General features: G+C 50.2%; 2 protein-coding genes across 3 annotated transcripts in view; both read left to right on the forward strand.

Moving 5' to 3' along the window:
* Positions 1-21,516, forward strand: part of RPS19 (ribosomal protein S19) — a 66,677-nt gene that overhangs the window by 37,245 nt on the left and 7,916 nt on the right. The gene's annotated exons all lie outside the window — the stretch shown is intronic.
* DMRTC2 (DMRT like family C2) lies at positions 6,861-21,098 on the forward strand. Of its 2 annotated transcripts, XM_072607856.1 has the most exons (9): positions 6,861-7,291; positions 16,024-16,233; positions 16,644-16,801; positions 17,148-17,227; positions 17,426-17,585; positions 17,877-18,003; positions 19,752-19,812; positions 20,209-20,389; positions 20,865-21,098. In XM_072607856.1, exons 2-9 carry the CDS (start codon positions 16,028-16,030, stop codon positions 20,975-20,977), a joined length of 1,086 nt encoding a protein of 361 aa, XP_072463957.1. In that variant the 5' UTR covers positions 6,861-7,291; positions 16,024-16,027; the 3' UTR covers positions 20,978-21,098. The 2 variants fall into 2 exon arrangements, with proteins under 2 accessions (XP_072463957.1, XP_072463958.1); XM_072607857.1 differs by lacking the exon at positions 6,861-7,291 and having other exon boundaries at positions 15,947-16,233.

Below are 21,516 nucleotides of genomic sequence, written 5' to 3' on the forward strand. Positions count from 1 at the left end.
GACTGAAAATACTGGCCTGAGACACTGGAAGCTGGGAAATCTCTACTGGAGATACAGAGGGGGCCTGAGTGTTTTCATGCTGAATCTTTTAAATTCTGAATTGCGTTCAGTGAATATGATCTATACTGCTAGCGCCTATGACTTTGAGACAGACTCAAAAGAAAGATTCTTAATGGGATGGAAACCAACAGAGGCGGTTTGTAAGACATTGTGTGATAATTTATCATCTTTATATTCCAAGTCTTGGATCAAGCAAGAAAAAACTGAGGAGGGCATGGAAGGATGGGGGGTGGGGGTTGGAGGAGGGGCCTTCCCAGTACAGGCACAAAGATCCAGGAAACAGGCAATGTGCCCCAGGCATGTTTCTGGAAGGGGCCTCTCCTTGGATAACTACTGTTCCCATCGATGTGTGTTTGTCTCCTACTGGTCCAGTCTCTCTCGAGACATAGGCAATGGGAGTTTGAGAAGTTGTGAGAAAAAAAACTCTTCTCCTTCACTCTCAGGCGATTGGCTCCAGGTGAGCACTGAGGGGAGGGAAAGTCCAAGCTACCTCAGGCCTGTGGGACCACAACAGCTAGTCCAGGAAACTGATATGGGAATCATCTATGTCAGAGCTGGGAAGGGCCTGAGAACAAGGAAGGTCAGGACTGAAAGGGACCTCAGAACAGGGGATGTCAGCATATATGAACTGATGCTGAGTGAAATGAGATTCAGAACCAGGAGAACACTGTACACCGTATCAGAGATCACCACCTCAACAAACATCGGAATCTGAATCAGAGATCAGAAAAGGTCTTTATTCTTTCTCATGAGAAAGGGCACAGCCCTTGTGGCTCAATCAGCAGTAGCCAGGAGTGTGCTCCTTGGTCATGGGAAGCAGATTTTTATAGCCCTAAAGCAAGTTCCCTACCCCTCTCCTTATCTATTTCCCCATCGGCTGAGTATTCAGGACATACAATCCCATCATGATAGCTACTTTCCAACAGAAACAATTATGTTCATATTTGGTGGTGAAAAGCAAACATGAACAGGAAGCAGGGAGGGTCACCAAGTGGATTTTGGGGAATGATAACTTACCAGGGGCTCCTGAGACTTAAGATGGCATGTAGAAACTTAACAAAGGAGGAAAGTCCTTCTAGTCTTCAACTATAGGCCATCTCCCACCACAGCCACAGTGTTCCAGGACTGTTTCTGGTAGACTTAGCCCTTCACAGCAAGGCAAGGACCTAAAACATTCCCAAAGGACTCAAGGCAAAATGCCGTCCACATCCAGAGAAAGAACTGTGGAACTGGATCGCAGAGTGAAGCAGAATATTTTCTCTTGTGTTATGTTTTGGTTTGGTTTTTCTCATGGTATCTCCCATTCATTTTAATAATGTGAAAATGTGGTTAATAAGAATACATGTGTAGAACCCATGTAAGATTGCATCTGTCTCAGGGAAGGAGGGGAGGCGTGGAGGAGAAAATTTAAAACGTATGGAAATGATTGTAGAAAACTGAAAACAAAAAAATTAATTAAATTAAAAAGAAAAGAACAGGGGATGTCAGAGCTGGGAGGAACCTTAGAACTGAGAAGGTCAGAGCTAAAAATAATAATAGCTTTCTTTTCCTTAAGGCTTTTGGTGTACAGAGCCCTTCCCTCACCTCACTTTACCTTTGCATGGCAGATAATACAAATATTATCTCCATGTAGCCCCAAAGATTTTCCTTCACACATGTCCCGAGCCCCAAATGCTATCCCAGGTTGAAGGCATGTTGTGGTTCTGGGTCAGCATCCTCTCAAAGTCATGACCCATGAAACCCCTGCCAGTGTGCTTCATTTACTAGCCAGCCAGAAGACATTTGGGTCAGAAAAAAAAATAATTAAATCACTCAGTGAGATTAGTGACAAGAAAAGCCACACACTCAGGGGAACACTTTTCCACCAGTTATCATATCACCAGGGAGAAAGTGACACACAGACAATACACACGCAGGCAAGTGTGTGTGTGCATGTGTGTGCATGTGTGTGTGTGTGCTGTTTGTTCATATGTGTGTGTGTGTGTGTTTCCATACACGTAATCAGGACAACTAGAACTTCCGTGCACATCTGAGGAAATTCCCAGGCACAATAGCACCGAAAGTCCTCTGGGGATGACACTGGGGAGCTGCAGTCTCTGCTACACCTTCTCCCTCCTTCCTCCTTCCCTCTCTCTTTCTGCTGAGCTTTTCTGACAGTCTGTCCTCTCTATCCAAGACTCTTCCAGTTCCGATGTCCTCCATGTTCTGTGTGTCATTATCAAAGGTACATCTTTATCTTCATCATGACAGTTGTGTATCTTTCCCCTGTCTCACATAAAGTGGGTCTGGACTCTGGGAAGGGGAAGAGTTAAGGGACCTCTCCCTTATTTGGGTATAGCCTCTGCCAGGGCCACATGTGACCTTCTAGGTCCTTGAGCGCAGTCTTTTGACTGAGTCCAAGTTTTCCAGAATAAATCCTTTTATTAAAAGGATTTGTTCTGTGAGTGAGTCAAAGGGCCACACCTGAGGACCTAGAGGGCCTTGCTAGTAGTGATCACTGGGAGTTAACATTTTATTACCATATCTACAAGGGGGGGGTCCAATAACTGGAGCCTCCATCACTGTACAGAGGAGGAATCAAATCCCCCCACCCCACCCACACACATTTACAATGACATTCTGCAATCCTCTGATCCTATAGGGAGATAGGACTTTAGGGAATAGGGGAGAGAGAGAGAAAGAGAGACAGACAGAGAGACAGACAGAGAGACAAAGAGAGACAGAGAGAGAGCAGATGGCACAGGAGAGAGGATGGGATGGGGATGGAATGAGGAGAAAGAAGAGAAGGAGGAAAGGGACCTAAGATGTAGGAGGGAAGAGATAGGGAAGGAGCATAGGGTTATAAGATCATAAATTCATAGCTAGAAGAGAACTTCTCCATCTTATAGATGAGAAAACTGAGGCCCAGGGATTCGGCCAGGGTCACACAGTTAAAAAGCATCTGAGGCAGGATTAGAACTCAAGGCCTTCCTAACCCCAAATTCAATGCTCAATCACGTGCATCAACCTGTTAAAGGCCCAGGTGGAATTGGGAATGGTGGTTCTGACATGAACCTGCCCTGAGACCCATCCTGGCTGATTGGTCCATATTCCAGGCTGAAACAAATTTGGGTACAGCCCAAAAGGATGGAGACACTAGGGACCACAGGGCTGGATTGAGAAGCATTTGATCCACCTCAGAGCAAATGGAATGGTTCATATTTCCCACAGCACCATCTCCTCCCGGCTAATGCCTCAGGAAGGCTCCCAGGGGGTCAGGCTAGGGTGGGAGATAAGGGGTGGGAGACCTGGATCCCCAAAGGGAAAGAGAAGCAGGTGCTAAGCCAAGCCTTTCCCCTTCCAGGCACTGAAACCTGCACTTGTTATAAGTCTTGGTATAAGGGAGTGAAATTTCACCTGGGGCCAAAACTGGAAGTAACCAAAGGGCCTAAACACTAAAAATATGATCACCTGTGAAGCTGGGGAGGTGGGTCAGAAGACTGTGCTGATGCCAACTGCAGCCTCCTCAACCACCCAGAGTTACCCCCCTGCCTTAGGGACCTAGGCATCCTGAACCACCAACCCCTAAGGCCTTGGAGACCCAAGAATTCTTATCTATAATTGTTCTCCTTATAATTGTTCTTGCCTATGTGTCCTAATACTTTCAGTTCTCATCCCCTCAAGGGAATTCTGATCCCCATCTCTTACTCCTCTTGGTGACTCAGATAACCTGACTGGGGGTGGTTCTCCAGATGCCTATCCCTCAAGAGTTAGCCTTCTGGCACCACCTATTCAGAGATCCAGGTGCCCAGGCTCCCAGCTGCTACCTCTTTCTATCTTTAGGGTCCCATGGCATCACTGTGGGCAGGAAAGGGTGCCTAGTAGATGCCTTGTCTTGCCACATCCTGATCGGGCCTCCTCAGGTGACCATCATGCATGTTCCTCTCTCTTCCCATGGCCTCCTCTCCCTTTGGCCCCAGGTTACCCGGGGGGAAGGCAGCTTCAAGATGGCAGCTCTGCCTCTGATGTCATTACACAGGCTGGAGGAGCAGACCCAGGTGTAAGAGACCTAGAATTACCCCTCTGCCTGTGAGAGAAATTCAGCAGACCCTTTCTCTGGAGGGAAATTCACTACTGGCATGGCTCTAGTGGGAGTCAGGGGCCCTGGTTCTAGCCCATCTCTGCCAATGACTACTGAGTTGCTTGGGCAATGCCATTCAGTTAATTTCAACAGATATTAAGCACTTACCCTGTTCAAGTCCAAAGGCCATATAAACTTCAGTGGAGAGAAACAGCCCCAGAATAAGTAAGACCCAGACTCTCTGACCTGGCTCTGGTCCTGTGACCAAACCACTCACCCACCCCATCATGGTCCCTGGTGATGCCCTAAGGCTGCAATTCAGAGTAATTGCTGTTGGGGGGGTGGGGTGGGGGGAGAAGATCCCACCCCAGGAATCCTTTCTATGATGGTCACAAACCCACCTGCTAAGCAGTAGATGTGCTGAGATAAAAACCAACAGTCCTTGCCCTCAAAGATCTTGTCTTTTATTGGGGTAGAGGGAGGGATACAATGTGTCTCTCCTTCTGCCCCCAAACAGCTGCCCCAGCTCCCCCTCCCCCAGGGGCCCTCAGTGCCCAGCATGTTTGGGTCTGAGATCTTGCTGGAGCAAGACTCCTTCCCCTGCTCAGAAGGACCCATGCACTGTGACAATGGAGCCTTCAGTCTCCAAGGAGGTGACATTCATCACCAGCGCCCTCCAGAGGCAGGGTCAGGCTCAGAGACGTACAGCAGGGCCCAAAGGCCCAAGCTGAGAACCTTTGGGGAAAGGGAACAGGAGGTCAGGACACCTGGCTCTCTGGCCCTGGGTTAAGAGTGCGTTCCCTCTCACTCGGTCTCTCTCTCTGTGTTTCTCCCCCTCTCTTTTATCTTTCTCCCTCTTTATCCTCCTCTCCCTCCCTGTCGGTCCCTGTCTCCACCTCCCTCTTCTCTGTCTCATCTCATACTTTCTTTCTTCCTTTACGTCTTTTTCTCTGTCTTTGCCTCTCTCTCCCTCTGTATCTGTTTCTCTATCTCTATCCTCCTGTCTCCCTCTCCTTCTCCCTCTCCCCTTATCTCTGTCTCTCTCTCTGTCTCTCTCTTTCCTCTCTCTCTCTCTGTCTGTCTCTGTCTCTCTGTCTCTCTCTCTCTATCTCTCTGTCTCTGTCTCTCTCTCTTTCCTCTCTCTGTCTCTGTCTCTCTCTCTGTCTCTGTCTCTCTCTCTTTCCTCTCTCTGTCTCTGTCTCTCTCTCTGTCTCTCTCTGTCTCTATCTCTCTGTCTCTGTTTCTATCTCTCTCTCTGTGTCTCTCTCTCTATCTCTGTCTCTGTCTCTCTCTGTCTCTCTCTCTATCTCTCTGTCTCTGTCTCTTTCCTCTCTGTCTCTGTCTCTCTCTTTCCTCTCTCTCTGTCTGTCTCTGTCTCTCTCTCTGTCTCTTTATCTCTCTGTCTCTGTCTCTGTCTGTCTCTGTCTCTCTCTCTGTCTGTCTCTGTCTCTCTCTCTGTCTCTGTCTCTCTCTTTCTCTGTCTCTATCTCTCTGTCTCTGTCTCTCTCTCTCTCTCTCTGTCTCTCTCACCATCTTGGTCCCGGTGGCCATCCAATGCACCCACAAACTGCCCTCCTCCTTCTCCCTCCTTCCAGGCAGAGGTGGGAGCAGGACTGCTTCTGGCTCTCCGGGAGGTGCCCCCTGCCCTGGTGACTCTCACTCCCTCAGACTCCTCAGAACCCTCTGCCTCCTGGGCCTATGGTATTGACCTGTCCACGACCCTGTTTTCTTCCTAGGATCCAGACCTTAAACACTAATGCCTCCGGACTCCCCAGTGACCTGCTGAGACCCCAACTGCGTCCTGGCTCTGGCAGGCGGGGGTGGGGAGAGCCCAAGGTGAGATGTTTCTGCACCCCTTATTGTGCCTGCACTGCCCACCAGGCCCAGGGAGAGGCAGGGCAGGGAGAGGGGCCAAAGGCCGGCCCAAATGCACCGAGTATGTCCGGTCAGGTGGCAGCTCTCTCCCTCCCAGAAGAGCTTCCACTTCTCCCTCCTGGATTCACGCAGGATCCCCTTTCCCTTCATTCGGTGGTTTCATCCTCACACATTCCCCATGCAAGGTGCCCCGTTCTAGGCCCCTCCCGGCCCTGACATTCCCTGTTCTAGGCCCCTCCCAGCCCTGACATTCCCTGTTCTAGGCCCTCCCAGCCCTGACATTCCCTGTTCTAGGCCCCTCCCAGCCCCGACCTCTCCTGTTCTAGGCCCCTCCCGGCCCTGACCCCCCCCTTCTAGGCCCCTCCCGGCCCCGACCCCTCCCCCCTTCTAGGCCCCTCCCAGCCCCGACCCCTCCCCCCTTCTAGGCCCCTCCCAGCCCCGACCCCTCCCCCCCTTCTAGGCCCCTCCCAGCCCCGACCCCCCCCTTCTAGGCCCCTCCCGGCCCTGACTCTCAGGACGAGGCACCCGAGGGCGGGCGGGCAGGCCCGGGTTCAGGCACGTGGACCTCACCCGTCCAACCCCTCTATCCTTCTGTACGCTCAGGGCCCTGCCGGGTTCTCCGTCGGCCTCGGTGGCCCCAGGGCCCGCTGCTCCAGGGGGGTCCTGTGGGGACCCCGGCTCCCCCAGATCGCGGCCCCCACCCCGGCTCTGCGGGGCTGTCCTCATTTTCAGTTATCACTGTTATTATCGCCGCGTCCTAGCGTGGCCTACAATCGGTATGATTTATCACATTATCAATAAGTACAATTAGTGCGCTCCGATGAATCCCCACCGCGGGGTGCCACAGGGCACCATGGCGGTCACGTGATCAGAACGTGGGGGTCAGAGCGGGGCATGGGGGTGGAAAGGCCCCAAGGTCAAGTCCCGGGCCTCGGCCTCCTCCTCGTGCAGCGGCTCAGGCTGGCCCCGCCCCCGGGCCGTCCGGGGCAGCAAGGGTGTCGTCCGTAGAAGCTCTCCCGGGGCGGGGCTGCTCTGGGTTTGAACTCGGTCCTCGACGCCTCATTGGCCGCCTCGGCCCCCGCTGACTCGGCTCGACGCCCCATTGGCTGAGACCTGGAGAGCGGGAAGGTCGACTCCAAGCCCCATTGGCCGGCGCCGGCGCTGCTCCGAGACGATTGGTGGAGGCTTCGGAAGGCGGGAAGGAGGCGGACGCGAACAGAGGCCCCTCCCCCCGCTCTTGCTTCTGCGGCTCCGCGTCCCCCGAACCCCTCGGGCGCTCTTCTCCAGGAGGCTGAGGTAACTGGCCCGGCCACGTCCCGCGTGGACGCGGGCTCGCGGCCCCCCTCATGATTCCATTCCCCCTCCCACATCTCTGCCCACCCAGAGACTCCCACCCCCTCACACCCAGTGGGACCCTCCCCCCCTTCTGCTTCCCTGGTGATTCCTGAATCCGTCCCCGCTTCGCGGCACCCTCCCCTCCCCCTCTCCGGGATCCTCCCCAGCCCCGCCACGTGCCCTCTGCAGAGCCCTCCCGGGCTCATTCTTAGCTGGTACTGCTTTCTTGTTCTGCCCCGCGCGACGTTGTTGTCAGCGTCACGTGTTACGTGAAGTTATCGGGAGCGTGGCGCCGCCTTGGGACAGTAGTGGGCCCCCACGAGGATCACGTGGCCGGAATGTCCCCGGGGCCCCTCCCCCACCCCGCCTGCCCGAGCCCTGGGGTCTCAAAGCCGCCTCGGTGGCCGTGACCCCCCGTGCCCTCTGGGGCACTGGCCAGGCTGGCATCGCCCGGGGAGGGAGGAGCCCGAGCGCTCGTGGGCGGACCACGCGGGTCCGGCCCTCACTGCGGCTTCTCGGACAGCCCTGGCTTCAGGCTTGGGCGCTGACGTGCGGTGGTCCCCGGGGTCAGGGAGGCCTGGGGGGACCCTCGCCCACCCCGGGAAGGTCAGGGCGGTGGGCAGGGGCCACCCACGGGCGTGGCCGTGCCCGGCAGCCCGAGTTAGACGGGGCCCCTGCCCGGGCCTCTGCGGGGGCTTTCTCACCATATCTTTGAGATGGGAAATGGGCCCGAGTCAGGAGGACCCGCCAGGTGGGCACGGCCGGGTGGGCACGGCCGGGGGGCATGGGGCGCACAGAGTGGCCATCCGTGAAGCCCTGGCGGCCAGAGAGAAGGTGCTGTGAGAGGGGGCCCAGTCCTCAGCCTCGGGCATCGAGTCAGAGTGGTGAGGGCATGGGGTGCCCAGTGCACCAGGTGGCAGAGCTGATACCGGGCCTAGAACCAGCGGGCAGAGCCGTCAGGGTGAGATGGCGTGGACAGGCCCAGGGTTTGGTCTCGAGACTCAGCAGCTCCCTCCGAGCCATCCCCTCGGGCAGCCGCCACACACGGTGTCCAGAGGGGAAGGTGCCCACCTCTGTGGCACACCCACCTGGGGGCCACTCTCAGGGAGGGCATGGACAAAGGCGGTGGTGCCCGGAGGAGAGGAGTTGGGAGGGTGAGAGGGGCTAGGGCAGCCCTTGTTGGAGCTGCTGTGGAAGAGGCCCGGTGCCCTGAGCCGAACAAGACGGCTTTCAGGGCCTCGCCAGCCTGGCATTCTGGGATCCTCTTCCTATCCGCCTCCCTCCCCTCTCCATTCTGAGCGTCTCTCCCGACCAGCTGCCTCCCTCCCCTCCTTTGGGATCCCCTCCTTCCTTGCCTTCAGGTCCCTTCCTCCATGGATTCCTCCCCTTCTCCTTGTCCACTCCTCACCCCATTTATTCCTCTTCCCTCTGGGGCTGCAAGTGTGTACTGTGAAGTCTTAGGCAAGCAAGGAAGGGAACTGAACTGGAGGACAGGAGCATGGGGGAAGGAGGGAACAGGGCTGAGCCAAGAGCAGGCTTCTGCAAAGTGGGAGCTGGGATAGGCCTCCCCTGACAGGGGTGGAGGGGACTGCAAGGAGGGAGGGAGCAGCTGTGCTTGGAGAATGAGGGCGCTGGAGAGAAACAGGTCAAGTGGGTCCTTGGAAAGTAGGGGACAGAACAGGAGATGCTTAGAGAAAGAGAAAACAGGCATTTATTAAGCACCTACTGCGTGCCAGGCGCAGTGCTGTGGGCTTGGGATGCGGAGAAGGGCAAAGGACTGTAGAGATGGGGTTAAGGGAGCGACTGAGACATGGATGTCGCAGAGAGTGGCTTGGAGCCACAAAACCCCTGGCAAAGGGCAGTACCTTCCTGAACTTCTATTTCCTCCTCTAGAAAATTAGGCCAAGAATATTTGCACTGCTTATTTCATGGGGTTTATTGGAAGGGAAATGTTACTAAACACTAGAATAAAAATTATAATAAAATTCACGTCACTCCATTATGTTATGAAATCATCTGTATCACATTTCTCTAACACCTAAGGTTTAGAAAGTACTTTATTCACAAAACTCCTCAGAGGTAGTGCAAATATCATTATTCTGTTATTTTATGTTTGATTTTTGTTTTAATTGATTTATGTTTGATATTATTCCATTCTTTCTTCAGTATTTCAGCGAATCACATAGATATGAGTACTCCCTCCAAGAGTGCAAATCAAAATCCATCTATTCCTTAGCCTGTGAGATTTTTTGCTCCTGTAAAATGAGATAATATTTGTAAAGCACTTTGGAAACCTTAACAACCTATATATCTGCTAGTTCTTGTTTTCATGATCTTGCCCCATACTCCTCCATCAAGGATATCCATCTAGGGCCCTGGAAGCCTTTCTCTAGGACTTCTAATCCGAGATCCCAGGGCAGCATTCGGCCCCCTATCTGGCATCTTTCTCCTGCTGTGTGATCAGCCCACCTTTTTCCTACCACATTATCTCCACTGTTTAGGCCACTCAGGATTCTTACTCTTGGAGGGTTGTGGCCTTTCGTGATTCACAGCCGTATAGCACAATTGAGACAATCCTAGCGTTAAAAAGGATGGCTTTTGGTGTCAGGGAAGTTTCAGGTCATTGAGCACTGTCCAGTTTCTTCAGTGCCCACACACTTCCTCCTGTTCCGTGCCCAGCCCAGTTTATTATCTTTCTTCAGTGCCTGTCCAAGATAGACTGAGAGACTGACCCAGTGGACTGCCCGGACAATTGTATGGTGTGGTCTGTGCAGTAGAAATTCTTCATCCACTTGTTTATTTGATTTTTTCCTTTGTGGATTGTGAGGGTAATCTCTTTTGAGTATGCCTGGATCTGATTAATGCAGTGGGGAGGGGGCTAATGCAATCAAAACAAGGTCATTGCCAAATGACAGGAGCAGCTGCAGGAGCTCCTCTTCTCCAGGAGATTCCTCTTCTGTTTAGATTCCAAGTTGGGCATTCTCCTAGAAAGCAGAGGTCGCACTCTTTTATGGATTAGTTGATATTGATCACTAATGATTTGTTGAACAAAGTTATTCCTGTGGTGTCTATTAAAGGATAGTGTTAGGTTTTAACATATGCATGGGAGTGTTATACTTGTTGGAAAAGAGCCTTTAAGGCAGCTTTCACTGCCAAGTCAAATGCCTTTTTATAATCAACAAACAGTAAACACAGAGAGACCTTGTATTATCTGTCTTTCAGTCAATTGTGTAGCTGTAAAGATGTGGTCTGCTATAGAAAATTGGCTGTGAAAGGCTGCCTTTTTCCTTGTCAGATTTTCATCAAGAATGCCCTCAATACATGAAGTTCATTCTCATAAAGATTTTATAGAGATGAGAAAGTAGGCATATGGGTCAGTAGTTGCTGATGCCTTCTCATTCGACTTTTTTGGTAATAATACCATTTGAGATTTTTTTTCCAATTGTTTGGCGTCTTCCCTTCTTTGAGATCTCAAAAATCAATCTCCTCAGTACTTACAAAATTGTGTTACCTTCAGCACAGATTTCTTCTCTGTGTACTTAGTCCTGGCCAGCCACTTTTTCTGACTTCTTCTGAGACATCATTTCTGCTTCCTCATAGAGCTCATCTGGTAACAAAGTGAAATGTGGCCAGGCCCCTGCTATCAGAGATGGGAATAGACCCCTAAAAGAATGCTGGCATTTTTTCCATTTTGCTTCCATTTTTTGTCTTGCCATTTTTATCTCTGAATGCTCTTGGGACAATCTGGCTTGGCTTTCTGAAGATTCATTTTCCCCTTCACTGCCTCTCACTGGTTTGTGGAGGTGAAACTGTGCATAATTTTTCTCTACCGACCTTCATGAGGGCTTTTTTCCCCATTCGTCTCCATGTTTTGTGGATGAGCTTGTTCACTAAAGTTTGTGGCAAAGAGAACGAATGTTTAATTGCTGAGGTGTTTTCTAGGCTCTTTGGGCCTCTGTGTTGTGGTCACTGGTTTATTTCATTATACTTTTATAAAAAATAGTGATAATCAAAGCCACTAACCTTGCCTTTATCCATTTCCTATTTTTTTAATTTAAATATTTATTTATTTTTAGCTTTCAACATTCATTTCCACAAAATTTTGAGTTCTAATTTTTCTGCCCATCTCTCTCCTCCCCCTACCCCATAATACCATGCATTCTAATCATCCCTTCCCCTAATCTGCCCTCCCTTCTATCACACCCCTTCCTTCCCTTATCCCCATCTTCTCTCTTGTAGGGCAACATAGATTTCTATACCCCATTACCTGTATTTCTCATTTCCCAGTTGTATGCAAAAACAATTCTCAACATTTGTTCCTAATACTTTGAATTCCAAGTTCTCTCCCTTCTCCCTCTCCCCTCATCCCCACTGAGAAGGCAAGCAATTCAATACAGACTATACATGTGTAGTTATGCAAAAGACTTCCATCATAGTCATGTTGTGCAAGACTAACTATATTTCCCTCCATACTGTCTTGCCCCCCATTTATTCTATTCTCTCTCCTAACCTTGTCTCTCCCCATAAGTGTTTACCTCTAATTACTCCCTCCTCCCATTTATCCTCCCTTCTGTCATCCCTTCATCCTACTTGTCCCCTTCTCCCCTACTTTCCTGTAGTGTAAGATAGATTTTCATACCAAGTTTAGTGAGCATGTTATTCCCTCCTTAAGCCAAATGTGATGAGAGTAAGCTTCACTTTTTCCTTCTCACCTCCTCCCTTTTCTCCTCCATTGAATAAGCTTATTCTTGCCTCTTTTATGAGAGATAATTTGCCCCATTCCATTGCTCCCTTTCTCCTCCCAATATGTTCCTCTCTCACCCCTTAATTTTATGTTTTTAGATATCATCCCTTCTTATTCAACTCACCCTGTGCTCTCTGTGTATATGTGTGTGTGTGTGTGTGTGTGTGTGTGTGTGTGTGTATAATGCCTCCAACTACTCAATTACTGAGAAAAGTCTCAAGAGTTACAAATATTATCTTTCCATGTAGGAATGTAAACAGTTCAACTTGAGAAAGTCCTTTATGTTTGCTCTTTCCAGTTTACCTTTTCATGTTTCTCTTGATTCTTATGTTTGAAAGTCACATTTTCTTTTCAGCTCTGGTCTTTTCATCAAGAACGCTTGAAAGTCCTCTATTTCATTGAATGACCATTTTTTCCCCTGAAGTATTATACTCAGTTTTGTTGGGTAGGTGACTCTTGGTTTTAATCCCAGTTCCTTTGACTTCTGGAATATCATATTCCATGCCCTTCAATCCCTTAATGTAGAAGCTGCTAGATCTTGTGTTATCCTAATGGTATTTCTACAATACTCGAATTGTTTCTTTCCAACTCCTTGCAATATTTTCTCCTTGACCTGGGAACTCTGGAATTTGGCTACAATATTCCTAGGAGTTTCTCTTTTAGGATCTCTTTCAGGAGGTGATCAGTGGATTCTTTCAATATTTATTTTGCCCTCTGGTTCTAGAATCTCAGGGCAGTTTTCCTTGATAATTTCATGAAAGATGATGTCTAGGCTCTTTTTTGATCATGGCTTTCAGGTAGTCCCATAATTTTTAAATTGTCTCTCCTGGATCTGTTTTCCAGGTCAGTTGTTTTTCCACTGAGATATTTCACATTATCTTCTATTTTTTCATTCTTTTGATTTTGTTTTGTAATTTCTTGGTTTCTCATAAAGTCATTAGTTTCCATCTGCTCCATTCTAATTTTTAAAGAACTATTTTCTTCAGTGAACTTTTGAACCTCCTTTTCCATTTGGCTAATTCTGCTCTTTAAAGCATTCTTTTCCTCATTGGCTTTTTGGGCCTCTTTTACCAGTTAAGTTAGTCTATTTTTTAAGGTGTTAATTTCTTCAGCATTTTTTGGGTCTCCTTTAGCAAGCTGTTGACTTGCTTTTCATGGTTTTCTTGCATCACTCTCATTTCTCTTCCCAATTTTTCCTCCCCCTCTCTTACTTGATTTTCAAAATTCTTTTTGAGCTCTCCCATGGCCTGAGACCATTGTATATTTGCTTTGGAGGTTTTGCATGCAAAAGCCTTGACTTTTAGGTTTTCCTCTGAAGACCTAAATTGTTCTTCCTCATCATAAAGGATGGAAGAAAATACCTGCTCACCAAGAAAGTAACCTTCTATTGTCTTATTCTTTTTCCCTTTTTTGGGCATTTTCCCAGCCAGTTACTTGACTTTTGAGTTCTTTGTCAGGGCCAAGCTCAAGCCTGAGATTCAGATCAGCTGCTCAATTCCCGCAGGGGCTCTAGGCAGAGGGCTCCAAAAATGGAAGCTGCCCCTGCAGTGGCTGCTGCCAGGGGTCCAGACTGAGTTCCCCTTTCCTGGGTGAAGGAGCCCTCCCACTGACCTTTGAAGCTGTCTGTGGCATTTGTGAGTTGAGCAGTCTGGGAACTACTGCAGCTGGTGTTCCCTGAAGCTTGTTCAGGGTCCTGTCCCTGCCAAGTCAGGCTGTACTCTGTGCTTCCTGGGTTGCGCTGCATCTCCATTTCCTATTTTGCAGTAAAAGTAGCTCATTCAAGTAAGTTAGGTTGGAGCTACTGTAATTGCAAACAGTGTCTTCTCGTCCATAACCCTTCTTTTAATTTGGTATTGATTTTGACCTTTTGCTTCAGCTGACTGATGATCTGACTGCACCAAGACAGCTGACTTTTAATGACTTCATGTAAATAAGCAGTCATTTGCTGTCATTTGCTACCTAGACATAATTATTTTAATTTTTTATGATGTTTTGTGGTTTCTGACCTGTCTTCCAACTGTCTCCTTAGAGAAAATATTCATGATATACAGACATGAGCTTTCTGAGTGGTCTGCTAGCCTGTGGCTGCTTTCACACCTCAGTGTTTTCCAGCATGGGATTTGCCCTTTCCCCTCAGGCACTGTTCACATGAGGGTCTCCAGCATATACTTGAACTGGAGGACTTGGTCAAGGTTTTCTCTACTTTTTCATTCTCTTTGATCTATGTTAACACATATTCTACAGCTGTCTTAGGAATGGTCTTTTGGCTGAGGCTAATCCTAAGTGACATTGCAGTTCATGCAGGTTACTTTTGGTACCTAATAAAATTAGTTGCTGTGTCTGACTCTCCGAGAAAACCTGTGAGCTGCACCTTCCTCACATCTTCTACTTCTGTCTGTAGCGTGGACATCACCATTTATGTGACTCAGTTTCTCCAGTAGTATCTCATAGCACGGGACAGAGATGTCACATTTAGAGTAGCAACAGTAAAATGAATGTGAGGGCCCTTTTTCCTTGTCTTTTCTTCACAGGCTGTTGGGGCCAGATAATTCCTTCCCAGGGATGATGGGCATCTCTGCACTTAGCCAGGCTGGTGCAAGGCTAGAACCAGAGCTGTAGTCACGAGGAATCTTTGCATAGTCTCATGTAGCTTCCTTGTTTTATAGATGGAGGAACTTGAGGCCCAGATATGTTAAATCAAGGTCACTGGGTCTTGTGAATATACATCTGGTGCCTTTTTTGTCACATTATATAATACAGCTTCCTACCAGAACTTGGGTTCTGTTGGCGTAGCCTTCAAAGACTCAGGGGCTCATGGCATCACATGAGCACATTTAGCCCCAGCTAGACCTTAAGAGGCACCCAACTCAGCCTGCAGCTACAGAGAGGATTATGATAATTAGAAAACTAAATCCTCTACCAGATAACACCAGTCAAGAGGCAGTATGATACAGTAGATAAGAGAAGTCAGCCTTGGAGTGGGAAGACCGGGGTTCAAGGGTCATAGCATCTAACCCCACCCCCATGCCCTAACAGTGTGACTGTTTCATTAGTACTGTAGGCAACTCCCCAAGAATAATAATGATAATTACATCATTGACTGAATACTTAACAAATATCATCTCATCTTCACAATAACCCTAGGAGGTCGATGCTGTTATTATCCCCATTGTGCAGATAAGGAAACTGAGGCAGACAGAGGTTAAGTCACAGTCACAGAGCTAATAAATGTCTGAAATAATTAGTTGTCAGACAAGTGCTGACCACTATTGGGAGTGGCAGTCTCCTCCCCCAGAGCTCTCCCTGCTTGGAAAATGCCAGGTGCCATCCGAACAACAATAGAAATGCACCAGGAATAGCCGTTATAAACAAATCAGCAACAGTGTCAGAAGGGAAGGCTAGATTGGGAGTCAGGAACAGTCTGGCAGTTACTAGGTGTGTGTCACTTAGTAACGCACTACGACCCGCTTCTCTTTTCACCTCCAGCCTATCGGTGCTTCGGATAACTCTGAGACCGTGAGATGCCATCTGCATCAGTGAAGAGGTTTCCACACTGGGAGTTTCCTACATCAATAAAATTATAGTTCTAAACCCAAAGATGTATTTGAAATTGTTATTATAATTGCAATGAATTAATGTTATATGCCATATGTCATACTGTTTCTGTAGAGTTATTATAATTATTCCATCCTGATATATTTTATTCTACTATCTGTTTAATTATGAATACCTGAAGAGGGGGTACATGAGGAGAAATGATTGAAGAAAAGGGAGATACAGGAAAGGAACTATGTGTAGAGAGAGTATGAGTGTCTAAGGCAAAAAGGGGGTAGGCTGGGGTCGGGCAGTGGGTAGAGACACTGTCCATCAGGGAAACAGGGCTCAGGGAATGGCTGGGCTGGGATTCTTCTAGCTTGGCTGGTATCCTTACTCCCTCATCTTCTCCCAGTTCCATGGAGACAAGTGGGGCACGTAGTGTCCAGCACTGCCCTTTGAAATCTACCACTGGAGATGGGGCCACACCCCCCACTAGCCAGCCTGGGAGCCGTGCTCCAACCTGTGCCCGTTGTCGCAACCATGGCATCACTGCCGCTCTCAAGGGCCACAAGCACCTGTGCCTCTTCAAGAACTGCGAATGTCATAAATGCATCCTCATCTTGTGAGTATCCTAAGAACATCCCCACCCCGGGGGATGTAGCTTATGCCCTAAAAGCTCCCTCTCTGCCTACTGCCCCTTACATGGGTCCTGGGGGAGGGGGCAGTCTTCCTTGAGGGCATCAGCCTTTTGTCCCTTAGCTATTGTCTTAAGTCTTAGGATCAACAGATTGTAGCATTTGGAAAACTGGAAGGAATCGGAGACAGCATCTGTTCCCAACCATCTCATTTTACGGTAGAGGAAACTGAGGCCCAAAGGTCAGTGACAGTTACACAGGTAGTAAGTAGCAGCACAGGAATTTGCACACAAGTCATCTGACTCCAAATCCCAGGATCCTACCATAGCTACCATACTAAAGAATGCCAGGCCTTCAATCCTAAATGGCCACTGACCTTTGACTCTTTCTCTTTCAGGGAACGAAGGCGTATCATGGCTGCCCAAGTGGCCCTTCGGAGACAGCAGGAGGCGCAGCTGAAAAAACACCTGACCCAGAGCCTACCAAGAAATGGGGAGGCTCCCCTGGAGATTTCTACCCATGGAAAATGGGGGTCTTCCCACCCACGGGTACTTGGTAAATGTTCTCCCCTGGCTGAAGGAGGAAGAGAGGAATACCCAGGGGTGAGAAGGAATCTGGGGGAGCTGGGTAAAGCATGACTTTGGGATGTGATTTGGGAGGCCACACACATGAGGTGCTAGCATTGGGTCTGTCACTGGCAAACTATGACCCCAGAGAGTCCCTCCCCTCTCCAGCATTTCCCACTCACCCTGTGGCAAAATTGGGGGTGGGTATAAAGTTTGCCCCATAGCATCCCAGATGAGGAATACTATGGCTGGTTGTGAGAGATTATTATTATGGCATTGAGGGGAGTGGGTATCTAAGGGCAGGGGTTCCTATAGATGTTTCCTATCCTCCCCAGCTGAGAAGGAGAATGTGGGCTCCCAGTCTGAGGGGGCCCTCCAGGAAGTTCCCCTGACTGTGCTGACACCCCTTGAAAAGGTAAGATGGGCCCCCAGCTCAGATACTTCCCATCTACCTCCTTCCAGGGTCTCAGCCTGGCCACTGCCCACCTTATCCTCTGTACCAATGGCTGGTTCCTTTCTACCTTCCTCCATATTCCCAGCTTGGATACCATTACCCTTCCCACTCTGGCTCCTAGCGACCCTTGAACCTCCCCTTTGCCCGATGCCTTTCCAGGAAAGCACCTCCCAGACCTTGCTGCTCAGTGGGCCATTAGACGCTTTGCCACTGTCCTGGCACCCTGGGCCCTGGCTTCCTCCCACCCTGTCAGTGTCTCCTCCACTTCGGTGTCATCTGCTGTACCAGGAGCCTGGCATCGCCGTTTACCCATTCCCTGGTGAGAAAGTGGGAATTGGGGTAGGTTGGGGATTGAGGCCCATGTCCTCCTGTACCCATTCCCCAGTGAGTGGGAGGGAGGGTCAGAGTCCATATCCTTTTGCACTTGTTTTCTAGCAAGCCTGGGAGGGAGAGGATCAATCCCCAGCCCCAACCCCCACCATGCCATGTTCATTCCCTCATGAGACAGTGGAGGAAATGAGGGGCTGGAAAGAGCACAAGGAGCAGGTTCCACCTGGGAGGAAACCCAAGTGCTGACCTGGCCCCTTCTCTCCTTGCCCACCCGGACCAGGCTTTGACTCAGGTTCCTCCCTCCACTTGACCAACCATGGAGCACTCCCAGTCTGCCCAGGAGAGTGCCAGCTACTGATGGCCCCTGTGCCAGGGGAACCCTCTGGGCTTCCCAGCCTGGCTCAGCCGTGAGTCCCAAGACCCTGAGCTGTGGGTGGGAAAGAAGGGCTATATGGGGTGGGGGGAGTGTATGTGTGTGTGCATGCACATGCATGTGTCAGTGTGGACCATAAGATCTAGGCCTGGAAGGAGCCAAATCACCCCTTAGGCAGCTGGTGGTGCCACAGTGCCCAGAGCACCAGGCCTGGTTGCAGAAGACCTGAGTTCAAATCCTGTCAGACATTTTCTAGCTGTATGACCCTAGGCAAGTCACTTCACCTCTTCCTGCCTTGATTTCCTCATCTGTAAAATGGGGATACCAGGATCTGCCTCTCAGGGTTGTTGGATCAAATGAGATCACATCGTTGTGAAGTGCACATATGTGCTGCTTTCATTGTGGCTCCACCTTTGTTCTGCATCCCTCCGTCCTCTCCACATCTTCCTGGTTGGACCACACCCCCTGGGCTGCAGGGCCTCAGACTGGGTGGCTTCCTCCTCACCTTTGCTTTTTGGAGCTCAGGCCTCTTCTGAGGGTGGCCTTCAGGTCGGCCTCGCTCTGGAGTTTCCCTGATCCCCTATAGGTTTTCCCAGGGCCCAGTCTTCTCTCTCTTTATCCCGTCACACCCAGAACGGGTGTGTGTGTGTGCCCTGTCTCTGCTGCAGAGGCCCCAATGCAGACTCTTCAAAGGCAGGGCCTTAATGAGTGGCTAATGCAGGAGGAATAGCTGTCTGTAGAGGTGAGGGATTCTCTAGTGGAAAGGACACGTCCCATCCCATCCAGTCACAAAACTCGGCTTCTCCTTTTGGTTCTGCCTCTGTTTCTCTGTGGGTTCTTGAGTCAATCCTTCCTTCGATGTCTTAGTTCCCTCTTTGATAACAGAAGAGGTTGGCAGGGTCGAGGCCTGGTGGGCATGGGGGGGACGTGCTCAATCACTGGTGGTCACAGGCCTGACTTTGAATCCTGACTGCCCCTCCCCAGCTGGGTGACCTTGCGCAGTCCCTGCATCCTTTGGGCTTCAGTTTCCTCATGAGAAAAGTGAAATCAGACTGGATGATAATGATTAAGACGGTAATAAGCATCACAAGCCTTCATGTTTACCAAGTGCTCCTATTTATCCCTGTAACAACCAGGGGGAGGCAGGCGCTATTATTATCCCCATTTTGTAGATGAGAAAACTGAGGCAAAGACAGCAGTGACTAGCCCAGGGTCACACAGCTAGCAAATATCTGAGGCTGAATTTGAACTCAGATCTTCCTGACTTGAGAGTCAGCACTCTATCCACTGTACCACCCATCTGCCAAGGTTGGAGATAGAGTGTAGAGTTGGTCAGCATTTATGAAGCACCTACTGTGTTCCAGGCACTGGGAACAGAGTGAAAGGGAAGAGACAGTCCTCGCTTTTGAGGAGCTGAAGGGACACATGGAGGACCTTAAATGATAAACTGAGGTGGTGCATTTCCTCCTAGAGGTCCTGGGGAGCTCCAAAGGGTTTGGGAACCAGGAAGTAACATGGTCAGGCCATTAACAACAAAGGCTGTTTTAGTAGTTGGGTAAAGCATGAATTGGAAAGGAGAGAGACCAAATAGGAGGCTGTGGTGATAGTCCAGAAAATGACAGTCTGAACACATGGTGGCTGTGTGAGCGAGAGAATCACATCAACGCAGAAGATATTGTGAAGGGACAGCTGACCCGCAGGATGTGAAGGGGGCGGGGGTGAGGGTCCAGAGCCAGTCAAGACTCTGAGCTTTCCCTTCCCCTTTGCTCCTTCCCATTCTAGATGCTCAACATTGATTCTGGAGCCCTGTGCCCTCCCAGACCCCTTGCTGCTACAACCCCAGGTTCTAGGAGGGGAAGGGGGTGGGGGACTCAGGTGCCTGGGTTTTTCAGGGAGGGGCAGGGCTGAGGTCTGGGTCTTGGGGAAAGAGGAGCCTGGGATTCTGGAAACCTGGAGTTTCTCAAGGGTTTATGGCAGGGGGACTCAAATATCTGAATTCTTGAGGGCTTGGGCCGTGGGTAGACATCAGGGCTAGAAAGCCTTGCTGTCTGCACCAATAGGCTTTTGCGTTAGACCAGGGAGGTGAGAGCTGACTTCTGGGGGAGCAAAGAGCCAAGGGAAAGAACTGGAGGCTAGGAAGGGCAAGTAGGGATGGGAAAGGGAACAGAGGGACTGAGGGAGAGATGGGGACACTGCATGAGTTTCAGGCCAAAATCTGCCTCCCTCATTTCTTCCTTAGGCCCCCGAGACCTCCACCCTGGCCTGCACATCAGCCTCCAAAGAGGACCAGCTGCAGTGGGAAGCTGCCGAAGCCTTGATGGGCCTGAGCGATTCCTCCTATGTCCCTCAGAATCTGCCACCTCCTTCTGGCCCCCCCTCCCCTGCCCGGGGGTCCTCACCCCACCCTGGCAGTCCCTCAGGTACACTGTGGTCTAAGACAGTCAGGGAAGGCTTCTCGAGGGCAAAGAATCTGAGTCAGAAGATCGGAGGAGCCCAGAGGAGCCTTGGAAAAGGGGGAGGTCTTAGGAGTGAGGGGTTGGATTGGGGAGTAAAGTAGAGATCCTGGAGGCCTTGAATGCCAGGCTGAGCAGTATAGACCGGAAAAACTCATGTTCTGTTCTGGGGGAACAAGACTCTGGTAGGATGTGAGCCAACCTGGAGGAAGAAGAAGCTACTGGCAGAAGGTGATGGTGGGAGGCCAAGGGAAGAGCTGTGAGTTTGGAGTCAGGAGGGCTGCTCTTTAATCCTAGCCCCCTTCTCACTAGCTCCAGGTGACCTTAGGCAAGTCACTGGGACTCTGTCTATACTTAACCTACACTGCGAGCCTCAGAGAGGCAGGTATGGTCATAGGCCCATGGAAAGAGAAGACCCACCCCCTCCCCCTCCCACCCACAGGTGCTGATACCCCAAAGGAAGGCAAGGAAGCTGAGGGCGAGTCACCGTGGCCCAGCCCAGCCCCAGTGGCCCTGCACATCGGTCGCATTGGCTCCATCTCCCTGCTGGGCTGAGGGCTTCAGCCCTCCACAACAGGACAAGGAATCAGCATGTTGGTGGGCTGTGGTATGAACTGGATCTCTGCCCTCTCCTGGGGGGGGGCCTTCTCCCCAATAAAGTGCTATGAGACCTGGAGGCCTTCCATCTGCATGTGTAAGTGTGCCTTGTGCATGGACGTATGTGGTTGTAAACATGAGTGTGTGGGCATGTCTGTACATGGACATTCCTGGTACAATGTGGGCACCTGCCTGTGTGTGTGCGTGTGTGTGTGTCTGTGTATGCGTGTGTACGTGCATGTCTGTGTGCGTGTGTCTGTGCGTGCGTGCATGCACTCTTGAGCCACAGAGCAGCAGGCCTGCCTCAAATATTTCCTGTCTCTGTGATCCTGGGGAAGTCACTTCACCTCTGTCTACCTCAGTGTCCTCCACTGTAAAATGGGGATAAGAACAGGGATGTTGTTGTGAGGGTCAAATGAGATCCCATCACACAGCACCTGGCACTTGGTAAGCACCAGACTTATCATTTCTTATTATTGTCTAAAACACAGAACACA

The sequence above is a fragment of the Notamacropus eugenii genome, chromosome 5 (genome assembly GCF_028372415.1).
Source record: "Notamacropus eugenii isolate mMacEug1 chromosome 5, mMacEug1.pri_v2, whole genome shotgun sequence".
Taxonomy (NCBI): domain Eukaryota; kingdom Metazoa; phylum Chordata; class Mammalia; order Diprotodontia; family Macropodidae; genus Notamacropus; species Notamacropus eugenii.